The sequence below is a fragment of the Rhododendron vialii genome, chromosome 3a (genome assembly GCF_030253575.1).
Source record: "Rhododendron vialii isolate Sample 1 chromosome 3a, ASM3025357v1".
Lineage (NCBI taxonomy): Eukaryota > Viridiplantae > Streptophyta > Magnoliopsida > Ericales > Ericaceae > Rhododendron > Rhododendron vialii.
Window position 1 is genome coordinate 26,566,293 of NC_080559.1, and position 23,651 is coordinate 26,589,943.

At 39.4% G+C, this 23,651-nt stretch overlaps 2 protein-coding genes across 3 annotated transcripts; both read left to right on the top strand.

The window, feature by feature from the left end:
• The first annotated feature begins 1,060 nt into the window (after positions 1–1,060).
• Positions 1,061–4,492, top strand: LOC131319234 (uncharacterized). Of its 2 annotated transcripts, none has more exons than XM_058349399.1 (4): positions 1,061–1,273; positions 1,916–2,078; positions 2,841–2,899; positions 4,149–4,492. In XM_058349399.1, the coding sequence occupies exons 1-4, from the start codon at positions 1,139–1,141 to the stop codon at positions 4,311–4,313; spliced, it is 522 nt and encodes a 173-aa protein (XP_058205382.1). In that variant the 5' UTR covers positions 1,061–1,138; the 3' UTR covers positions 4,314–4,492. The 2 variants fall into 2 exon arrangements, with proteins under 2 accessions (XP_058205382.1, XP_058205383.1); XM_058349400.1 differs by having other exon boundaries at positions 1,922–2,078.
• A 12,616-nt stretch (positions 4,493–17,108) lies between these two features.
• On the top strand, positions 17,109–21,075 carry LOC131318960 (BAG family molecular chaperone regulator 7). The gene is made up of 3 exons (XM_058349033.1): positions 17,109–17,973; positions 19,247–19,537; positions 20,576–21,075. Exons 1-3 carry the CDS (start codon positions 17,221–17,223, stop codon positions 20,798–20,800), a joined length of 1,269 nt encoding a protein of 422 aa, XP_058205016.1. The 5' UTR covers positions 17,109–17,220; the 3' UTR covers positions 20,801–21,075.
• The last annotated feature ends 2,576 nt before the right edge of the window (positions 21,076–23,651 follow it).

The window sequence follows — 23,651 nt, forward strand, 5'->3', positions numbered from 1 at the left end:
GTTATTTGTATGACCATAAAACGTCGGATCGAGAAGTCCGACTCGACGAGTCGGGTCGTAAATTCAAAGCAACATAACGAGACAGAAGTGGTGATTGACAAAAACAATAAAAATGTGGCTCGAAAGTCCTCATACATATATATCCCCACGCACGATTTCTTATCTCCCTCAAGTGTAGCGTATGCTCACGTTCTGGTGACTTAAACTCGCGTCGCGACGTTGAGAGTTAATGCCATTGAAAAATCAAAATCACACACAGTTTTACTTGGTATAAACTCCCAAAATTGTTGGCTCGCTGTTTCTCGTATATGCATATACAGTGCGTGCGTACGTAATTTGATTGACATGTGCCGGTCCATGAACAAACAGTTTTCTTCTTCTTTTTATGGAAAACAAGCAGCTTCCAACAATTCATGCCTAGAAATTCTCTTGAGTCTCAGCAAATTCGGTCCACAACACGTTGACAAATACTATAATACGGTCAAGAAAGATTTAGTCAGATCGAAGATGTCTGCATATATTATATTTATAGGGTTTTTGTGATTCATACAGTATTATATTTTTATTATTATTACCGGATGTCCGAGTCAGCTTGCACACCTCAACTGATTTCTGGAGCCCGAAAGTTAATGACCGAACAGAACCCTTAATGGCCCCAAGATATGAAATTTTCGTCGTCCGTGAGATTCGAATATGCGACATGATGAAGGACAAATACTTATTAGCTTTGTCATGCCCGCTTGGCCGGATCGCTCGGGTTTATATACACATAAGATACTAATGTAGCTCTACATTGCTCCCCTTCTTTTCCCTGTAAGGGGTGCCGGAGTTTTGAGGGGACAAACCTTCAATTGTGAAGTGAAAGTTGAAGGGAGGAGAGACAAATTAAAGAAGGCCCCAACCCATCCCTACCTTGTTTTTTCCTAATTCATTCATAGGTCTCTCATCACTTCAAAACCAATTGAATGTCCTGTTTCGTCTACTATCACATAGCCTGAGTTTAATGCCTACACTGAACACTAGTAATTCCTTCAACTCTATACATAAGACTCACCCCTCCCAAACTTCAGTGTATTCTATGTGTGCTTGTTTGAGTCCTGTGATCATTGAAATTTTGAATCTCTAATCATATATCCTCATGATGTCTTTGATCACATCCTCTGTTTTCATCTTCTACTTGTGTATTTGTTCATCGCATGCATGCAATGCTCGACGTCTCGGGCTCACTGACAATGGAGGAGGTTTCGGCAAAAGACTTCTTTTTCCAAGCAAGGTTGGTTCAATGGCGTTGTGTGCTCTAGAGACTAGTTTCATCTTTTTGTTTTTGGAAAATGAGATGGCGAAATATAAATTGCGAAATTTGTATACATCATATGTGATATATCCCACACGGATACGTAAGATGCCGTAGTATATCTCGCATGCAGACAAATTAAAGGGGTTCAAACTTCATAAGATAATGAAGATAATACTAGTACTATCTTTCTTGAGTTTATGCATGGGGTCGCTTCGGCCTTCAGACTTCCCTTGCCTACTGCTTCTTCTTGCCTTCGAGTGCTTGTCAGCTAGATCCCCTGGCCAACCGAGCCATAATTTTTTTTTGGTGTTTTTCATTCATAATACTTGAAGCTAGCGAAAATCATTGCACAATCTGTTGGAGGGTATCGGTCATACGATACAATACAACCATATTATGTATAGAAACTTGATATGTGCAGAATGTGAGGCTTAATCATGGTTCTCTCATTTGAAATCGACACACCATGCCGATGCTTGGGATTATCAATTAGCATAAATGTCACTGTCATCGATCGATCAAAACAAAAAGGTGTCACTGTCACAATTTTTTGGTTTGTCAATTGTTACGTCATTTTCTTTTGATTTACGGAGTATCACCTTTTTTTTCTTGGTCAAGTCACAGGCATTCCCAAACATGGTAGTCAACATGGATTCAACTAAAAAGGGAGCAGAGTTTGGTGATAGCATTGGTTACAAGAGTACTCATGGTGGTGAAATGATCACTGAAAAGCCGAAGGGAATGAAATTCAGTGCAGAAGAAGAAGCAGCAGCAATTTCAGGTTCAATTCATATAAAGCCAATTGTTTCGGTTTCGGTTTCTAATTCAAATTGGCATGTTTCCCACAACAAAAATGGTCATCAGGACCAACATGTACCTGGGTTTTACTCTGATTATTCCCGACCAAGCACACACCCGCCTTCCCACAACTGATGTTTTTTGTCTCAGGTAAAATAACACTCTTGGTTCCGGTAGTTCTACCGAGATTTCCCTTTGGTCGATTGAACTTCTCGGGTTTATCGATCAATCGAAACTATACACTTCAATTTCTGCTTCGATCTGGCACTTCCGTCATCTTCCAAGTATTTCAAACGGGAAAAGAACGACGTGTGTGACCGACTGTGACGTCTCCAATTTATTGTGTTCCACTTTTGTCCCTCTAGTTTCGAATATGTCTCCTTTTCATTTGATGTACTAATGGGAGATGACAGAAGAACTGCATTATTGATATCGAAATAGAAGTGTATGGTACGAACTAACGAAATCAAAGCTTTGGAGATCAAACTGGAATCTTGTTGGAACTATAGGAACCAAAGTGTAATTTACCATATAGCCCCCACCATTTATTATGGCAATAGGGGCTGAGTTTTGTTTTTTTTTTTTCTTTTCTTGATCATCAATTGGGGCTGAACTTAGTCGTCCATTGTCGAGCATGACTGATCTGGATGGGACCAACACGCATGCTCCCCGGATTCATCATTTTGGGTTGCTATATCATCTATTTGTATTACCGTTTATTCCATTGGTATATGTAAACATGCAGGAAATAAGATCGAAGAGTCATCATCTCATATGGGCTTGCAAAAGGCTATAGAAATAGAGGTACATTAAACAATGCTACCCTCTACATCCTTCATATGGCATATTTAAGGCCCTTTTTTTTATTTTTTAAAGGATTTGGGTTGGCCACCAACTGATGCAACCGACCTCTTAGTGAAAATGATTGGCCTGTCTCTGACCGAACCAAGGAGGGGATTAGTCCTCGGGGATTAGTCGAAGCTAGTGTGCGTAAGTTAGCTCAAACACCACTGACCGTCGAACCAAGGAAAAATGACTAGGCAAAAATGATACGTGCATGACTACATTCATGTGTTTATTAATTATTCAGTTCCAATTGGCCCCATCCCCTTATCATGTGCATGGGTATACATCACTGTTTTTTGGCAAAACACATCTAACTGGTGCAAACTATGAGGGTGTACTAATGTATGTATCTATGTAGAAATTTCCTGTAGATCACTCCTAAGAAGTCGTATTGTCATTTACTATATGGAAAAATCTTTTTAACAGCGGAGCCGTGAATAGTTGTTTATGGAGCTAATCGTGACCGTCCAAACACACGGTCTGGATGTTAATGAAATTTTTCCGGGAAAAAGTTTAACTCTTCCTTGAAAAAATTTCATTTAAATCCGGACTGTCCAAAACCAAAATGGGCGACCGAAATCGCACGGAGTCGTAAATAACTTCTTCACGACTCTACCGTGAATAAGTTTCTCCCTTACTATATATCATCAAAAAGACCCAAAAAGCAAGTCGGTTTTATAAGTAGTATGGGCTTCACATGCATCCTTCCCCCCCATCTTGTATGTCCTAGTATTTTTCAAGTACTGACTCATGGTTTCAAATCAATCCAAACCTGTCACTAAGGTTAACAATTTTAAGTCAAGTACTGCATTAGTTTTTATTCATCTCAAATTGTGGTGACGCGTCAGAACTATATTGGAAGGATGAGACAAAAAGAGCAGAATACATGAGTGAATGATGATTAGATGGTATAGCGTGCAATCGTTTTATCATGTGAGTGAGTGATGCCATTGTCTGCCACATACTTACTTAGAGAAACATTTTCTCCGAGCCAAATTAAGAACAACACGTTATAAATTATTAGTAATTAATGACGGCTTTGTTTTTGTTTTGTGTTTTGCTATTGCTTAGTAGAATTCTTCAGAATTTGACAAAATCAGATTTTAAGGTGGGACAGAATTTGAGGCCTTAAAAGCAGAATAGTTTGATAAAAATTAGGAAAATAATTAGATTTATTGACATGTTTTGTTATGCCTCAATTGTGCAGGACCCAAGATGGCAAAATTCAGGAAGGGTAATACTTGAGCATGACCCCCATGGCATACAACAACAAGAAGAAGAGACACATTCTACCTACCATAACAGTGTCAATGAAGTTGTACAAGAGGTTGATTATGAGCCCGCACATATGAATATCCCAACTCATAACTAATAAGCTTTCATAAGCTAGCTGAATAGTGAGCACGGTCTACAATATTATATGTGTGTTATTCTGCAGAGTAAGATAAGACGCAACAACCGTGACGTTAATTTCTGGTTTATCGGTAGAATGTAGGGATTTAATTTGGCAAATGGCTATGTTAATTTGGAGTATCCATCTCTTGTTATGAAGGATTTTTCCACCTTTTCCGTTGGCTATTTGTCAATTTTCATCCTGTTTCGTACAATAAATCTATATGCCCGTAGGGAAATAGTCATTCTATATGGAACTCTGATTCAGATCTCCTCAATGATCAGACATGCCCTTGAATCTATTAACATTCGCTAAGACTATTTTTTCCTTGAATCCAAGTAACCCAATATTGTATCCCAAAGGTAAGCGCAAAACTATATATATATATATATATATATATATATATATATATATATATATATATGTGTGTGTGTGTGTGTGTGTGTGTGTGTGTGTGTGTGTAAGTTTTTGTTACCATATTACTCAAACATTTCAGCCATCAATCTAAAAGATTATTACTTGTTTCTAGAGCACCACTGTGTGCAGAGTCGGCCCTAGGCTAAGGCACAAGATCCAGTTGCCTTGGACCCTCTAAAAAGTGCAAAAATTAGGGCACCCAACTATTTTTAATACCCAACGTATTTGCTCAAAAATAAAAATTTTAGTACCTCGATCAACTAAAAGCCCAACAAGGAAAAATTGGGGCCCTGTAACGACTCGGAATTTTTAATGAATAAAAATTTCATTTATTTATCAGAATTTCTTTTAATTACTTAATATTATTTTTAATATTCCTTTTTAATCCGTCATAATTAGATTTTAGTCCTTTAAATTTCATTTCTTGATTAAAAGCCCTAAATGGCTAGTAAAGTTAATTTCCAACCAATTAGTTGGAGGAACCGGACTTCCAATTCACCTAGTTACATTTCCCTAACCCTAATTGGACCTTTTGACCATCTTTGAACCTTTTGAATCCCTCCCAAACCTAATTGAACTCTTAGACCTTTAGGGATAATCACTATACCCCATGAATGGTCATTCAAGCCCATACCTACCATCATTATTTCTTTAACCATTGGTTAATAAATGCTAGGGGAATTATTATCCCTTGGTTAATGGACTTTTGACTTACCAATGAATGTATGACTTGGACAAGACAAGTCATAGCCATCATGTTGCTTCTTTTGGAAGCAAGCCTAGCCATGCTATGCATGCACACCTAGGTTATAGCTTTAAACCTAATTATTTTAGGACAACTTTCCTAGATGTATGTATATATGTACTTATATATATATATATATATATATATATATATATATATATGTTTGTTTGTACATGGTACAAGAGAGAGAGCGAGAGGGGGGGGGGGGGGGGGGAAAGGAAGCCGAGAGAGAGAGAGAGAGGAGGAGAGAGAGAGGGGGGAAAGGAGGCCGAGAGAGACAGAGAGGCCGAAGGAGAGAGAGAGGGAGAGAGTGTGGTGTGCGCATGTGACTTTGTTCACTCCCACAACCTGCCCTTTATAGCCTTAAGCTTATTTGACAACTTGACAACCCATTCTAGTCTTCCTAAGTACAACCCTAGCCATCATTTATTCTTCCTTGCAAGTTAGCCCAACCTAGGACAAAACTAGACAAAAACCCTTCATGATAACCTAGGATTTGACCTAAAATTGGATTGACAAGTGAGGGAAGGCTATGACATTGATTGAAGGCTTGAAATGACAAGACAATGGAGCAAAATCCATGGGACAAAGAGAGGGAGAGAGGGCTGGCCAAGGGGGGAGGAGAGGGAGCCAAATTTTTGCTATAAATAGCACCCCCCATTCACCATTCAACTCACACATTCATCCTCCAACTTCCCTCTCTAAGAAAGCTTGTGTTCTTACTTGTTCTTACTTAGTTCTTCCTTGTTCTTGAAGCTCTTCTTGTGTTCTTCAAGAAACTCATCTTAAAACCCCTATTTCGATCCATAAAGTTTAGTATTTTTAGTTACAAAGAAGTTTCGAGATAAACCTTTCTCTTTCAAAGCTACCGGAAGCCAACCGTAGGAAGTTACTCCGCCTGACGTACACATTCTCTCCGTAGTCGCCACTACCGCCAAATAGAAAGGTAGAGTCCCTTTGTCCACCAACTCCAAGTATAACGTAGAACCATATGTTGGAAGTATAAGTAAAATTTCCGTATATAAGGTTATCTATCCCCTATAAGTTTGAAATGCATGAAAATTTGTAAACTTATTCTCGCTAATGGAAGTATGAACTTGTTGGAATAATCGACTTTTACTCTAGTAAACATGTGTTGTTTTGAATTTCTCACAAATGAAGAAAGAATGGTTTTTCAAAAGATAAGACTTTATTGTTGATAGAAATATTCGTATTTTGATATTTAGATGATTATGAGTATGTATTATGAATTGTTTGTATTACTTGTCTTGTTGTAAAGCATAAGTGATTTTCACTCCAAAGACGTCCGTACAAGTGGCATTATGCTTTAAGTTGTGATTTGAGCATGCTTAGTAATATAGAGTTGGATGATCTTGCTAGTTTAGTTTCACGATTTCAATGAATGATTTATGATTACGTATATGAAAAGTCCTACCGTGGAGTCATTGCATGAAAACGAGACACAAAAATCGAGAAAGTTAGAAACATGACACCTAGGGTGTGGTTAATGAAAAGGCGTGTTTTGGAAATGTGAAATATTTTGGAAACCGCAATGTGGCAGGACGTGGTAGCCCATTGTGTGGTGTGTGTTTTGTGTGCCAATGGGAACTCGGTGCGGCGAAACTATTGTGAGGATACTCGGGAGACCGGAACGGCGGAAACGAGGTTGGATGTGTGGCTTGGTTATCCGCGGAGAAGAACCAATGCAAAGTGTGCCAATGGAAAACCGGTGCGGCGGAACCATTGTGAGGATACTCGGGAGACTGGAACGGCAGAACCGAGGTTGAGTGTGTTAAAAATAAGTTTGGAAATGTTGATATGGTATGAAATGTGAAAAATGGTGACACGGTCTACGAGGAGTTACGTAGGAGAAACTCAGAAAATAATGGACACCAATGTTAGTTTGGATAATGAATGTGGATGTGTCATTGTTAACTGTTTTGTCGAATATGTATGAATTATGTGGAAATTATTGAATTTATGATCGTTGTTCGTAAGTTAAGGGTTAGTGGGTATGAATTGTTCTATGGAGCTTTTTTAGCTCACGATGTTACCTTTGGTGACTCTGACATATTATTGTCACGCCCCGCCCCGCAAACGGCACCCAAAGTGGGCCCGAGTCGACGTGACCAAGTGGCATTCCACACAGAAGACCAAACCACACATCACAACCTGTCAGAAATAAACACTCAGCGGAAGACTTATTACCTTAACATAAAAAGGAGTTAATGTATTGACCAACCAACCATGACATCGCACAACCAAGAAACAACATCTGCATTATAGCACTTTAAAAATTCTATACTTCAACACATCTATCAATGACTTATTTACAACTTGAATAAACCAACTTCATCATCAACCACCTACAACAAACTCGACCATTCACAACGTCCAAGGCTAACCTCAAATAGAACGCCAACCATCGACTAAACTTAATTACAACCTATACATTTAAAAAAACTTTAACTATCCTTAGTTACAACTCCTTACAAATTAAATTTTGTACCAGTTAAGGCACTTGACAACAACGTAACCAAAATCCCACCTGACGCTAGCAAAATACCTCAACACGACGACCGATAGTGGACCCACTCTAAGTAACTCGCTACCTGGCAGACCAAAAAGGAAAGCCAGAGTGTGTGAGATATAGAAATGCTCAACATAATACCACAATATCCGAAGGAATATCAACATGAATACACATCACCAATATAATTGAAATACTAGAATGTATGCAACAGTTATAACCAACATACCCACCCAACTGAGCAATAATAATTATTGCACAACAATATGAATGTAATCACATCATATGCAGTGACACATCTGCCATATCCCATGAACCTAAGATAAGGTATCCCACATACCATGCTCTCATCCACCGACAATTAGCCGGCATGGCATACGACATGGTATGCCTCACACGTTAACTTTCGACGGTTCAATCAACACCTATCAGCATGTATTTTCATCAAACACGCATATCAAAATCAAATCTCGTGTCTCACACACCATGCTCCCAACCATCGTCCATTGAACGATATAACTTACGACATGGTGTGTCTCATTCGGAATCATTCACAACATATCAAAAGCTAAACAACAATAGCATGATATACACCCCTTACTATAACATCTCATTAAAAATAATCATATCGAAAATTAATCACAAATAGTAAAATATACACTCACCACCACAGCAATATTATATGGAGAAGAATCATATCAAACACACTCACCTTTGCATCGATCGAGGTACGCCAAACTTAAGGTTTCGACCTCTCCAATTGATTAGGTTGACACCTAACCACAAGTTAACCATATCAGTTTATTGAACGCTTAAATGTCAAAACTAATTCCTAACAATAATCTATAATACCAACAATAAATTAAATATGCTTAACGAATACTAGCATGTTCATCTCAAAGGTTTAGAAGTGTCCCTAAACAAGCGTAACACTCAAACACCACATAACCTCTACATTTGGTTTGAAATCTACGACAAGCCTGTTGTGTTCTGCCTATAACTTTTTATAAGGTTAAAACCATATCATGAAACCACCACCATTAAAAAGTACACCTCCGATATATGAATTTTGATATAAAATTTATTAAAAACGGAGTCCGAACAACAAAGTTATGCTCATCCAAAATTACACAAAAATCTGTCTAAAATCACAGATTCTGTCCGTCTATTCTGTCCGTCTATCAATTTCAAATCAAAAATTGATTTAACTTGGTACAAAACAAGCGACAACCCCTGCATATTCCGAAAGGTATACAAGTCTAGTTTCAGAATCAACAACCCGTGGGCTAACCTGATACCCGAGCTAAAAGATATGACCATTTTCTCAAAATGTGTCAATGCAGCAATTACAAAACCCAGCAGTGTCACACAAACATGTAAAATCCACCAACACTATAATACGCATCTAATAAATCCCAAATTTGGTACACACCATTATCACTTGTCAAAGTTCATTCCTGATTTTTTTCCAGATTTTTCAAAATAAAGGAACATAATCAAAATCACTTCCAAACTCAGAAAATTCTATGCAGCGAAGCACAATTTCTAGCAGAACAGTCGGTATTTGAAAATTCATTAAAAATTGAATACTTAATACTTTTTAGTAATTCCAATGCCAAAACATCACCAACTTATCAATTTTTCATAATCATAAGGCCCTAGAATCAGGAGAATCGCTTAACTATAAAAAAAATTGATAAAAGACACAGCTCTGTAAGCTATCTGCTAAAAAATAGGATCCTAATCACAGTTAGGTTTATGATTTTTATCTTTTTCTACACCTCTCAGAAAATTATAAAAATTTACCACCGTATACTAGATACATAAATGAACATTCAGTAAAAATTAGAAAAATTCGCAAGCTTTCTAAGTACCTTGAATAATTTTATAAAGAACAACCCTGCACATGTCTTTCTCTTCTTCTTCTTCTCCTCTCTCTCTCTTTTTTTTTTTTTTTTGATCAGCAATTCATTTCATTAAAGGCCTAAAAATAAGCAAATATAGCGAATCCATCCGAATACAATGAAGAGGGAACTACAGCCAAACCATCCAAAAAATACACATGATAAACAAGGACAAAGAGACCACTAATGCCTAGATTCTAAGCCGAGTCACAGACTCACTACTCAGCTCCTCTAAGGGTCGGGTCACGAGAAGCTATCAATCTATCCATTCAGTCGCCTCGGGATGGCGTAACCCCCAAATCACAGACGAACAATAACAAACCGATGGAAACAGACAAGAAATCAAGCAGACCGGAAGCACAAACACCTTGGACTGACACCAATAAGCCGCCGGCCTACTCCGGTCAAAGGATGACGTCATACGCCGACAAAGAGGCATAGACGGGACCTCGGACCAGAGTGAAGGAGATTAAATCTCCGGCAAGCCCCCACTGCAACGCGGGGCTCCGGGTGAGGAGATTGAAATAGAAATCCACATGGGCTAAAATTTCAATCACACGCGACCACGGCGGCCGATGCCTGCAAACCCAAGTCTGCCTATTCAAGTCCCAGGGCTCTTCAAACTAGACGACACACTCAAGGGCCAAGCCCTGAGCCTTATACTACCGCCGTCAAATCCAGATCAACAGCCGCAGTACCCACCATATCAGCGGGAGGAGGACGCCGACGATCTCCGACGACGGCCAAACCACTAACACAGCACCACCACCACCGAAATCGAGAAAAAACCAGCAGTCGCTAACTAATTATTAACCCACCACCAAACCCACCAGATCTGAAAAAACAGACCGGTACAAGCCGATAGAACCGGAAAAACCGAAAAAAGCAAGGAAAAACCCAACCCTATCACCCTATTATTACCTCACCGCCGGCCACTATTCACCGAATCTGAGAGGACGAGTCGGAGACCAGTAGAAAACAGGCCCACCGACAACCGGCCAAAAGCCCGAGCACCGGAAGCATGAACGCCTGGATCACAACAGCCCACAGCCGAAACAGATCGAGAATAGATACACCAAGAAAACGGAGAGAAGAAGGAGAGGCGATGGAGAGAGGGGAGGAGGAGGCCCCCCCCCCCCCCCCCAAAGCTGAAAAAGATTTAGGCGAGTTCTTTTTAAAGAGAGAGAGAGAGATTGTATCCAAATCATTCTCTCTCTCTCTCTCTCTCTCTACGTAGAAACAAGATACGTATGGAGAAAGATAAATATCGTCAGGATATTTTGCTATATAAAGGCACAAGGAAATTTATCACACGTAAGCAGAACCACGCCTTAACTTATGCTCCAATCACAAATCACACACAGAACCCTCGTAAGTTTTATTGTTTACGATTTAAACCCATAAAATACATAGTTCAATTAAAAATAATTGAAATACCGAAATATCCGGGGCGGGTATTACAATTATATTGGTGGCGATGCCGGTATAATGTGTCAGATCTTATAAACAAACAGGGTGAACTCTCCCTTGTTTTGTTGTATTAAAGTATTTTGGTTAAGATTATAATGTAATATTGAGTCAGACTCCATTTAATTTTCAATGAAATTATCCTTTTAACGTTCCCAAAATTCGGGGCGTTACAGACCCCTTCTTCAAAATTTGCTTTAAACCCCTGAAATATCAGGGCAGACCTTGGCTACATGGTCTTCGGGGGCCTTTTCCACCATACATTGGTGTGGGTTTCACCACACGTAAGTGACGGTGCTCTAAGAATACTAAATAATCACTATTATTCCAATCAAATTCTTTTGGGATGGAATCCTCCCCAATCCCTTTTAAGTGACTTAACGGTCCTGTTTGGGTCATTTCTGGACTCTTTCCGGGTCCATTTTGATGATCGGGACTGCTTATATTTTAGAACTCGCCGAGAATATTAGACATGTCAAAAAATCATGCTAATCGAATATCATTTTGTGTATTTTCTAAACACATTTATCTCGAGAATAATGGGTTTAGAAATATTGCTGACACTGAATAAAAATGGATTTTTGTAGAGATGAATATGTTTCGAAAACACATCAAACAATATCCGATTAACATGATTTTGTGGCGTTCCTAATGTTTTTTATGAGGTCTAAAATATCAATGTTCCTGATCATTTAAAAAAACGGGAAAGGCTTCCAATTTTTTTCCTTGCATGTACCGGGACAGACTATGCAACACTTGCCCCAAACAGTAGGGCTTCATTCATTTGGACCATTAGCCCATACATCTATGAGATTATCCGGATTACCCCTTAAAAAATAATATTTATTTACAATTTTCAAGCTTAAAAATAATAGATTTATTGAAATCAAAAAAATACAATATGTATTTAGTTTTATAGATGAGATCTATCAAACTCTGCAAAAAAAATTGAAAAATTATTTTCGTAAACCTATTATTTTTAAGTCTGAAAATTGATCCTTAAAAAATAAGTATTTTTTTAAGAATCTGGAATGGGGCCTAAATTCTTTCCACCACCGGTGGAAAACTTCACTTTTTCACTACCACTTTTTTCGGTCCTACCGTGTATTTATTGTTGATCTTATAGACCCCACATAAGAGTATATCCATATAAAAAATAAACTTGAATGGCATCGATAGGAGTATCAAAAATTAAATTTTGCTTTATAAAATGGATAATTTATCTTTATTATTATTGACAGAAATCAGATCGTCCATTTTATAAACTAAAATCTAAATTTTGATATATCTATCGACTTCCAATCAAGTTGATTTTTTACATGGCAATATTATATTGTCTGTCTTAAAATATGAATGGCTCAGATCACAACAATAGACACTCGGTATGGCCCTTCTCAAACAATAAAAAAAAAAATTTACGGGATAAAATTTATTCTCAACATGTATTCCTCCCCTTCTCAAACAATAAAAAAAAAATTTTTTTTTTGAAGAAAATCCCGAAATTAACCCCAATTCGATTTCAAAGGTCACGTTCAAAAGTCGTATCGGTCAGGACCCCACATGACAACCCCATCTCTCCCTTTCACAAAACTAACTTCCCACCAAAAATAACCGAAAAAAACTCAGTCCAAAAAAACACACACGAACCCACGAACTCATCGTTCACAGACATGACGAAGAGATACCAAGTTTTGCAGAGAAAACTGCGAGAACTCGAATCCCTCATCGCCCGCCTCTCCTCCCCTTACCCGGCCATACCCTCCGGCCTCCTCGCGGACGACAGCGAGATCGCCCAGCAACTCGTCTTCTCGAGGAAGCTCTTGTCCGCGGAGATCGCTTCCCACCCTTCCAAGCCCCACCACTTGGCCCACATCTCCCGCCGCCTCAACCGACTCGACACCGTCTTTCGCCACTACCAGGACCACCGCGACCACGACGTAAATGATGATTTCGCCGTTAATGACGGTTTGGATGCGGCCTCCACGTGTTCGTGCACCGAGTCTTGTCTCAATGACGACGGGGAGGGGGAGGCCGACTTGGGGTCCGAATTGTGTGAAGAGCCGGAAGAAGAAATGTTTTACGAGGCGCCACCCGGGGTGGTGGAGGAAGAGGAGGCGAGTGTGGAGGAGGCAGGGAGGGTGGTACATGAGACTAGGACAGAGAAGGGGGGTGCAGAGAGGGAAGAGGAGGGAGATTGTGTTTGGGGGTATTTTGGGGTTTTGGGTGGTGGGTTGGTGGTTGGGGTTGCTATCGGGGTTGTTTTGACGGGTTTTGTGATGTTGAGGTTTTCTGGTTGTTTTCATTACATTCAACATCAAGGTTTTCTCATCCCAACATAAGGCAATGTGTCCCTTGTGGGTCCGATCCCTTATGTCTCGGACAAAATCCCTCCCCACATAGACATAGGAGTTTTCGGCACAGAGGATCCTGCCTCGTGGCTCATGTAGCAAGCAAAAAATTGGTTAGTAATTTGTGTTTTGTTTCCCCCTTTTCAATTGGTTTTTGTGTAGTTAAGTTAAATTTGGGTTTCACGGTTGTAGTATTGGTTTTCTTCCTCTTCCTACTTCAATCGTTGTGTTATTTCTTTTAAATTCCGCAAGAAATCGCTAGTATTTATGTTGATGGGGCAGAGAGATGATATAGAGTTGAAATACAATTCTTAATTTGTCAGTATCTTAAATGCATGAGTTTATCACAATTTATATGTTCGGATCAATTTGCGTGCACCTCGACTAATTTTGGGGACCAATTCCATGAACCACTCGCAGGAAGCCCAACTAACTGCATGAGTTACTTATTCGGTAACTCTAAAATAAAAATTAATTTACATGTGTCAATTGTCATCGTCAAATAGAGTAATAACAATTAACCTAATTATTTTTGCCTGTAAATTATGATGATGTATCGTTCTCGAAAACAAATTAATAGACCCTTTGAAATTCATTTTCAAATTCAATTTCCACTCGTTCAAACAACTGACCAACTGTATACGTATATTCAGAACCAGATTTTATGGAGTTTTCAGTGCTCATAAATCCTCTGCTATGAACAAGATCAATGGTATTGTTAATAACAGTGAATCCGTGATTGACATTAATTTGTGCAATTGACCGTTGTTAGAGGTGATAAAGGAGCCAAACAGGTAGTTGATCAAGCTTGGTTTGATAGCATAACGAGTTTCAAAAATATGTTTCAATTTAGCTTGTTTATATGACGAGCCAATCGCAAACAAGTTTTAATCAACACAAATACGAGCGGATCTTAAGTAGCTTGAATTTTTCATGCATAATAAGTCGAATGAGCCAAGTACTAGTAACTTGTTTAAGCTTGACTTGAAATCTTAACGAGCTTCAAAAAAATATTCAAGTTTGGTTTTGTTTATGTAACAAACCAATCTTGAACAAACTTTTACAGAACGAACACGAGCTCAAGTTCGAATAGCTTGATTTGTTTAGCCGCTTTAACCGTTGTTAGTTGAGACAAAATAAATACGGAGTATACGCTTGCCTCAATATCAAACAGAGACAAATCATGCGTGATTGCGGCAAAAGAGCATTCGAAGTACCTTACGCTGTGATTTATGGATCTTTAATAGTAGCTCAATAATTGTCAACTAATGTGGACTATTTCAATGTGCATCACCCTATAATATTAAGCTATGGCAGATCTTCAATTCAATTGCAAGACGTTTTCATGTCCCCGCATTGTCCATGACAAGGAAACTTCTCTTGACAATAATTACTTGAATTAATCATCTTCAATATGGGTCGATAAGGCATGGGAGAAGCAGAATTGATGTTCGTTCAATAAATTGAAATTTTAACTTTTTTGGTCATTATAAGAAGCGATGGTAAATGAGTTTTCGTAATTTCCTACTCTAGCTTAGGCAAACCAAATTAGAGAAACAGTGTTTAAAACTACACTAGATTTCGCGACAGGATTATTGTTAAACTACTGCTGTATTACTCTACCAACTTCATCGAATCTTAAGATCCCCAATCACAAGCTTTTTATAAATAGGAGTTGGTGTGAACACTGTGCCAGTACAGTCTAATAGTGCCAAAAGGCTTGAGCATGGAGTAGTATTTTAACACACATTTTAAATTTAGTATTTAGGTGATCCCACTCAGATATCCATATCCCCATGTGCACCTCCCTATTCCTGTCAAATCATTATCCAAATACTACCTCAATTTCAAAATGTATGTTTGATTTGTAAAACGGAGTGTTAAAAATAATATAATTTTTACAAAAAAAAATCAAAAAAAATTTAACAACTTACTAGATAATAATGAGTATTTTTAATTTGTGAAAAAATTTTGAATTTTTTTTTTAAAAATTGTATTATTTTTAAGTTTTACAGATCGGACAAGCATTTTCAAACGAAGGGAGTACGTGATTTCCTTTGTCCCACTCATTTCATACCGTTGCGGGGTCATTTCTGTCTTATTCGTAAAAAATTCCGCTCCCTACCTCTACCCTCTTGGTTCCCGGGAGGTTCTAAATACACGCTGGTTTAATCTCAATACACCCCCATCTTCCCTTGGCCCACGCACCATTTTGATCTCAGTCCCCCACTTCTAGGGCTGTTACGAACCCGACCGGACCGAAAAAGACCGAAAAAACCGACCGATCGGTTCGGTCTTCGGTCGGTCCAAGGGAGTTTTTTTTCGGTTCGGGGTGGTCCGAACCGAACCGAACCTAGGTCGGTTCGGTCTCGGTTTTCTGGAAATCTATACCGACCGAACCGAACCGAACCGAATGCGGACCGAACCGACCGAACCGAACCGAACCGACCGAGGACCGAACCGACCGAACCGAGCGCGAATATTATATATTTATATAATATATAAATATATTATATAAATTTATATAAATTGTTTTAATCTTCTGGCTCTTATTGTTTTGAATGGTTAACTTTTGGCTCTTACTTTTTTTTTTTTGGAATTTCATTGCTTGATTTATTTACGTTTTTGCAAAATTTTCCAATCGATTACTCTCTCTGTTCTAAATTACTTTAACTCCTCCAAGTTATATACACTAGTGTAGAAAATATTTCCATTCGATTGAAAAAAAAAAGAAGATGGTGGAAGAGTACTTGTAAAAGTTGTAATTGTTTGAGCATACTTGTTGTATGTTTTTTTTTTTTTTTCAATTGGTGTTTGAAAAAAAAAAAAAGGTACAAATTACGATGGCCCAAATGTGAAAAAATGGCCCAAACCTGGGTGATTGACTTAAGGTTGAAAATTGCCCAAATATGGGTGAGAAACATGTGAAAATGGCCCAAATATGGGTGAAAAAATAGTCTAAACATAGCCCGTAGTTTATTGTTAATTTTTAAAAACGGCCCAAATGGCCCAATTAAGGCCCATTTCGGGCGAACCGAACGCCCCGAAATCCCCGACCGAACCGAACTCACCCCGAACCGAACAGAACCGAAATTAATACCGGTCGGGATCGGTCTCCGAAATATATACCCCGAACCCGATCGGGGTGCGGCAAATCCACCCCGAACCGAACCGAACCGACCGAATAACACCCCTACCCACTTCTATAACTCTCACTTCGACGGGAGCAAGCAAAATTGATGTGAATTTAGAACCTCCCGCCGTTCCCTACCCGCCACGTGGCGCCTCATCTGTTTTCACCATGTAAATTTCCAACACTAACCCTACCAGCGTCATCCCCCCAAGTTCCCACCTTTTTTTATTACTCACCTTCCTTTCTTTCCCACTCCTCTCTCTCTCTCTCTGCAAATATATACTACTCCGTAATGCATTCCACATAATCTCTCTCTCTCTACCCGTTTTGAGCTGATCAACAATGACCCGCTACAGGAGAATCGAGATCATCGAGCCCTCCCAACCATCTCTCTTCATCAAACAAACCTCCATTTTCACCCCAACCTTCTTCCCCCACTGCTTCCCCTTCCAACATGACCACCTCGACTTCGCCCTCGATCTCCTCCGCCCCACCGCCAAACCCGCACTCATCGATTTCCACGACTTCGACACCATCACTGATCTCATACAGATCGATCGAACCCCGCATCACACCTCGACTCGGCGACTTGTCCATCACCGAGTCGGCTCCGAGTCTTACCTGCTGAGCCTCTGTGACCGAGTCTCCGCGCTGGAGCTGAGCTTCGATAAGCTGGTGGACGCTGAAAAACCCCACCACCGCGGAGATCGGAAGTACACTTGGACGGCCGAGGTCAACGACAAGCACGGGCTGGATCGGAAGTACAAGTGGACGGCCGAGATCAAGGGCGGAGAAAAGAAGAAGGAAAAGAAGGAGAAGGAGAAGAAGGATTCAATAAAGGGAGGTGGGGTCGAGAAGAAGTACAGGTGGTCGGCGGAGATCAAGGACAAGCACGAGGAGTCTCCGGTCAGCCGGAGGTACGTGTTTGAGGTGTCGACTGGAGATGGATCCGAGGGCAGCGAATCGGAGAAGAAAGAGAAAGAGAAGGATAAGAAGGTGAAGAAGAAGGAGTGTGGCAATGGAGGGGGACCCCGCGCTCGTGTGGTCGAGATCGAAGAGCCTTCTGACAATCATGGGGCCTTCGTTTTGAGGCAGGTCTGTTTCAATTCCTTTAATTAATTAATCGTTGTATTAATTGTTTGAAAACTTGTGATTGTGTTGTTGTTGTTGTTTGTATCTGCTTTTCAGTAGTTAAGGTGAATATATAATTTAGATTTCTTTATTTAAGAGCAGAAGCTATGGGGTACAGTATTAATTATCAAACTTGAGCTTCTAAAATACTTAGGATCTTTTTTTTTTCTTCTTTTTTTCGGGGGCAGGGGGTGGGGGTGTGTGTGTGTGGGGGATGCCTATGAAGGGTGTTTGGGAGGTGCATTTTTGCATTTTCATTATTGCATTTTGTTTGTTTAGCTACCCATTCCCAGATTTTGACAAAGGAAGCAAAAAGTGAGAATCACCTCCACCTCCTTTTCCCATTTTCGGTTAAATTACCAAAATGTCCACTTCTCCTCCATAATTCATTTTTACATCTTTTAACACAATATAATGAGGTTAAGGGCAACTTGGTAAAAAAAAATAATCTATAATTCATTTTCATCCTTCATCTACCAAACACTACTATTGTTCAAAATACATTCTGCACATATCTCTCAAACATTCTTTTATTCTTCAAAACATATTCTGACTATAATTTGAAAAGCCAAAAAGCTGAAAAATGAAAAGTCAGAAAGTAGATTTCCAAACACCCCGAAGAATGAATCCTCGTCGTTTGACTTTTTGGTTGAAAGCCCAGCGAGAAAAGACTTGTCTTTAGTAAGATTTTTGGGCTATTAGTTGAGGGTTTTTTTTGCATTTTTAACTTTTTGAGAACAGAAAAAGGGTTAAATAAGTGCGCTTTGCAAACTATTTGTATTGCTTTCGGTGCCTTTTTGACTAAAATGCTGGCAAACGGTGAGCTTTTGGTGGTCTTAGAAATGCCATTAATCCCTAAAAGTTGTTCTTTTTAGCATTATTAATTAACAGAACCCAGCTTATTTTGGAGAAGCTGCGCCATTTTTGTATGAGAAATGCCAGTAACCTCCAAAAGCTGATCTTTTTTAGCGTTAACAGAACCCAGCTATTTTGGAGAAGCTGTGCCATTTTGGTATGAGAAACGCCATTGATCTCCGAAAGCTGATATTTTTAGCGTTACCAGATAGAACCCAACTTATTTTGTAGAAGCTGTGTCAAGCCGATGGGTACTACTCAGAAAAGTCCCATGACTTGCTCTGCTGCAGCCACAACAAAACACTTGCATAAGTAGTTGAATTTTTTTTCTCAAAACTCTTCTTTCTGAAAGATAGTGGTGGTGGTGTGAGTGGTATGATAGGCTTTTGCGAAGAGGGGACGGGGTGCCGAGAAGTGGAAGGGGAAGAGGAAGGAGTTGTCGCCCCAAGATGCGGCGATGATGATACAAGTCAGCTTCAGGGCTTACCTGATCAGGAGGTCTCAGGCGCTTCGTGCACTCCGCGAGCTGGCAGTTGCCAAGGCCAAGTTGAAGGAGCTCAGGGCACTCTTCAACAACTTCTCATATCGTCGCCGCCTGTCCCATGACGCTGAGGAGCGTCAGAGGTTCTCTGAGAAGATCATTGTCCTGCTTCTCACTGTGGATGCCATTGAGGTAACTTGATGTCTGCAGTCTTTATCTGCTTCATTCAGTTACTTGCAGCTTTATAATCCGACTGTAACCTGCCTGTTTCTTAGTCCAATGACTTATCTTGTTCTATTCAGTGTTTTGTTATCAATACATAAACTGTTTCTTAGTTGAATGACTAATCTGGTCGTATTAAGTGTTCTGTTGCATATCAAGTGTTCAATGATTGATTTTAGATTTGTTAGTATCCTACATTGGCTTTTTTCAATGTGTGCAGGTTCATTGCGTTATGTGTTTTGGATGATTTTATGTCTTTGTCTGTCGGGCAATGATTTGGTGATTTGATCGGGTAGACTGGGTGGTTACTGTGACTTGATGGCAGCCTAGCATTGTCAATTACTTGATTTATCTGTTCCGATTGGAGTGGTTGCGGTTATTAGTGGCATACTCTTCTCCAACTTCATTAAATAACTATAATAACGATAGCAGAGTGAAGAAAACATATAGAGGAAATTCATGATCAGAATGAGTTCTTGCTTTTCTCATGCACAATGCATCAAGTTGTTGGCGGCTTAATAATAGCCAGATTTTACTTATTTTTTGGTCGGCTTAACAATAGCCAGATTCAACAATGTCAATTGCAAAGGGAACAAAACTTCATATCATTCAACAGCTTTTTCCTTGTTGGGTGAAGTTTGATCTTAACGTAGTACAGTTCTAGTTTCTGGATTGAAATTCAGAACCAGCGGTGTCCAATTAAGACACAGGTTAGATACTCATGTAAGTTGTGGTTGCTATGTTTTCTAGATGGCTAGCTATTGTTTCAACTTCAGAATATATGGGCAACTGACTGACGTTTGTTTGGTGAACATGGAATATGTTCTTCAAAAGTCTTTCTTCTTTGTGCTCCTAGCATGAAAGTAGCACAGTTCTCTATAACATTCATGACTCACTCATCTGCTTGTCTTAATTGGGGCAGTTCTATTTTAGTCTGACTACTTGGAATTAGGAATGGGCCATTTGTAAATTTCAGTGTTCTCATTTTCTGTCCTTTTGCCCGAATAGGGTGTTGATCATATGGTGCGGGCTGCAAAAAGATCGATGATTGATGAGCTGGAAGCAATGCTTGATGTGGTAGACCCCCAGCCTTCAGGTGGCAAATCGCTTTCGATGAGGAGGAGGACATTTGATATGCCCGATGGCGTCATCCAGAAGGAGCTTGCTGCTGGTGTGGCTGAGGTGGTTCACATGCTTGATCAAGAAAATGGTACGTTTGAGGCATGCTTGTAAGTGCCTGGAAAATGGGATTGTGGGGTTCCATGCTGTTGTAGTTTCTGAACTACTAGGAAGTTGCGGTCAAGTTATTTGTACCTCTCTCTAATTCGGGCTATTACGGGTAAAATTCGAAAGACTCAGGAAGAGAATATTTGTACTTGCTCCACTGAGAGGGGTAAGTTTCAACCCACTGAGAGGGGTGTTTGTGGTGCTTTTGGTTGTGTGCAAGGTTGAAAAACCTGTGTTTTTTTACTTGTGTTATCAGTGACTACTTGACATTCCCGGCTTTATTTGCTTCTTCCGTGCTTGAGATTGTTCATCCAATGTCTCTTAGATTATGTTGTCGAGAAGTGTTAGGGACAAAGAAAATTGACAAAGAAAATATCCTTAAAGTGTATATGAGTGCATCTGAGCCGTTCATGTACACTTTAAGGGTATTTTCTTTGCAATGTGCAGTGCATCTGAGTCATTCATGTACATTTTAAGAATATTTTCTTTGTCAATTTTCTTTATCCTTAGCACTCCTCGTGTTGTTTGGTACTCTGGGCAGGGAATCAGGGATATATGACTACCCTTAGTCGTCAACTCAGATCAACATAGGCCTTGAATTGGGCTCTAGGGAAAAGGCCCCAAACTTAACTTCGTTTCAGACCTCTAAAACCTGTTAATATACGACGATGGTGACGTATAGCTGGACTTCAGCCTCGTTTCCATTAGGAGTGTATATTTGTGGGCTGCACAAAAGTTTTCCAGAATTTTAAGCCCGAATGTTCAGCATCGCCTGCTGATTGAAGATCGATCAATTGGGACGGAGAACGGGTAGAATGACCATATAGACCTTTGAAAAGTACCTCCAAACTTTAGGTTTCCCCTTGAGTTTTTTTATAACTCAGATGTCTGGACCAGATTACGCGTATCTCCGTTAATGCTCGAGTTGCCATGAGTTGTTTTTTTTTTTTTTTTTGCCAAAATGATAACTGGTGATATTATAACGATGAAACCAATACATCAAGAGGAAACCTCATCCCTATACAGGGGATCGAGAAGCCAAACGGGAGGGGACTCGGTCCAAAGACTATACCCCACCCCAAATAAACCCTTACTAGCCAAAAGATGCGCAACTGAATTAAAGGACCTACGACTATAAGAGAAAATACAAGAAGCAAAACATCTACTCAAAGTCTGGATATCATCAATGATAATCTTTCACTTCTTGGTTCACCGTAACTGCACCATTGATCATATACACAACCACCTGAGAATCTCCTTCAACGAACACTTCCCTTAGACCTCGTTGTTTGGCCCAATTGGATTCCCCTTCGAAAAGCTAGTGCTTCAGCCACCAAAGGCCCTGTGCACCATTCCAGTTTGCCATTTGCCTCACCCCAAAACTGTCCCAAATCATTCCTGATAATTACCCCAAAAGCTCCATGCCCATATATCCCCTTTTCCAAGCTCCATCCACATTGAGTTGCCATGAGTTCATCGTAACTGATCTTTGTAATGCTTAAAATAATAAGAGATTTGGTTTGTATATTTCCCTTTAACTATTTGTTTGGGCCTAACTGGTTTCATTCTTCGAGCTGGGCCACTTGGGCCGCATTTATAAACGTAAGGCGAGTGCACCTGCAATACAGGAAGGATAAATAGAACAAGTAGAAAAAGGGCGATAGATTTTGATCATTTGAACTATCTGCTAGCGTGCGCTAGTTTACATATATAGAGCTGATAAACGAGTCAAACGACCGAATTGTTATACTTTGTTTGAAAATTTAACGAGTCCATGTATTCAAGTTTGACTTGTTTGTCAGGCAACTGAATTTCAGACGAGCTTTAATCGAGCTGATTTCAAGTAGTTTGAATTATTTTGACAAAACGAATTATACAAGCTCAATATATATCGGACTTGTTTAAGCTTGGTTTGAAAGCTAAACAAGACCGGGGCAGAGGTGCCTTGACGGCATGGGACAACCCCGGTTCAAAAAGAAATTATACTAACGGATGTCGATTAGGTACTTACCGATAGTCGAATGTAATTTTTTAAATAAATAATAAGAACAAATAGTGAGTTATAAAAATGAACGATTTTAATCATGAAAATAACATCTCAATAGCTGTCATTTAAATATCAAAAACAAAAGATACTTGAACGAAGCTTTTATTCTCTTTTTGAAACAAAATAAAGTTCATGATAAAACCAGAACGGATCCATTAAATAAACAACTGACGTACTGCGTCTATCTAGGATACAAAATTACTTTGCACACCCAGATGATCTGCTAGCAGCCTAGGCTGCCTAGCACCTTCTTCCATTCAATCCCATTTTACAAAGAGACAAAGAGTGTGAGTGTTAATTAAATTGTCTTTCAAAAACATCTCAAATTGCTAAAATTTTCAAAAACAAGGATTTAAAGCAAGAGTGAATCGTCCTACTGTTCATTATGTGACTATTTAGTAGGCTTCCATTGAACAGTGTCACCCCTGTACAAAATCCTAGCTTTGCCACTCTAAATGAGTTTTAAAATGATCAAATTTAATTGGTTTATGTAACGAACCGAATTACAAATTCGAATTCAAAAAACTTGGTTCGTTTAGTGGCTCTCTTTCTAAGCGAAGGAGCCTCAGAGCATGTACAGTTGTACACCAAGGAAAATGTATTTTAGCATCCAATAGTCCACTTTTTTCATTTTACCCACTCAAATCTCTTTCAACCCCTAACCAATCATCTCTATTATCATCTCTATCCTTACAAATATTATAAAATACTCCATTATTCAATTTTAGAACTATTCTCTCTCTCCACACCGTCGGGGAATCTGTCGTCAGCTGTGACAGGTGCTTCCCCTTCGCCAGCTTCGGCGCATTA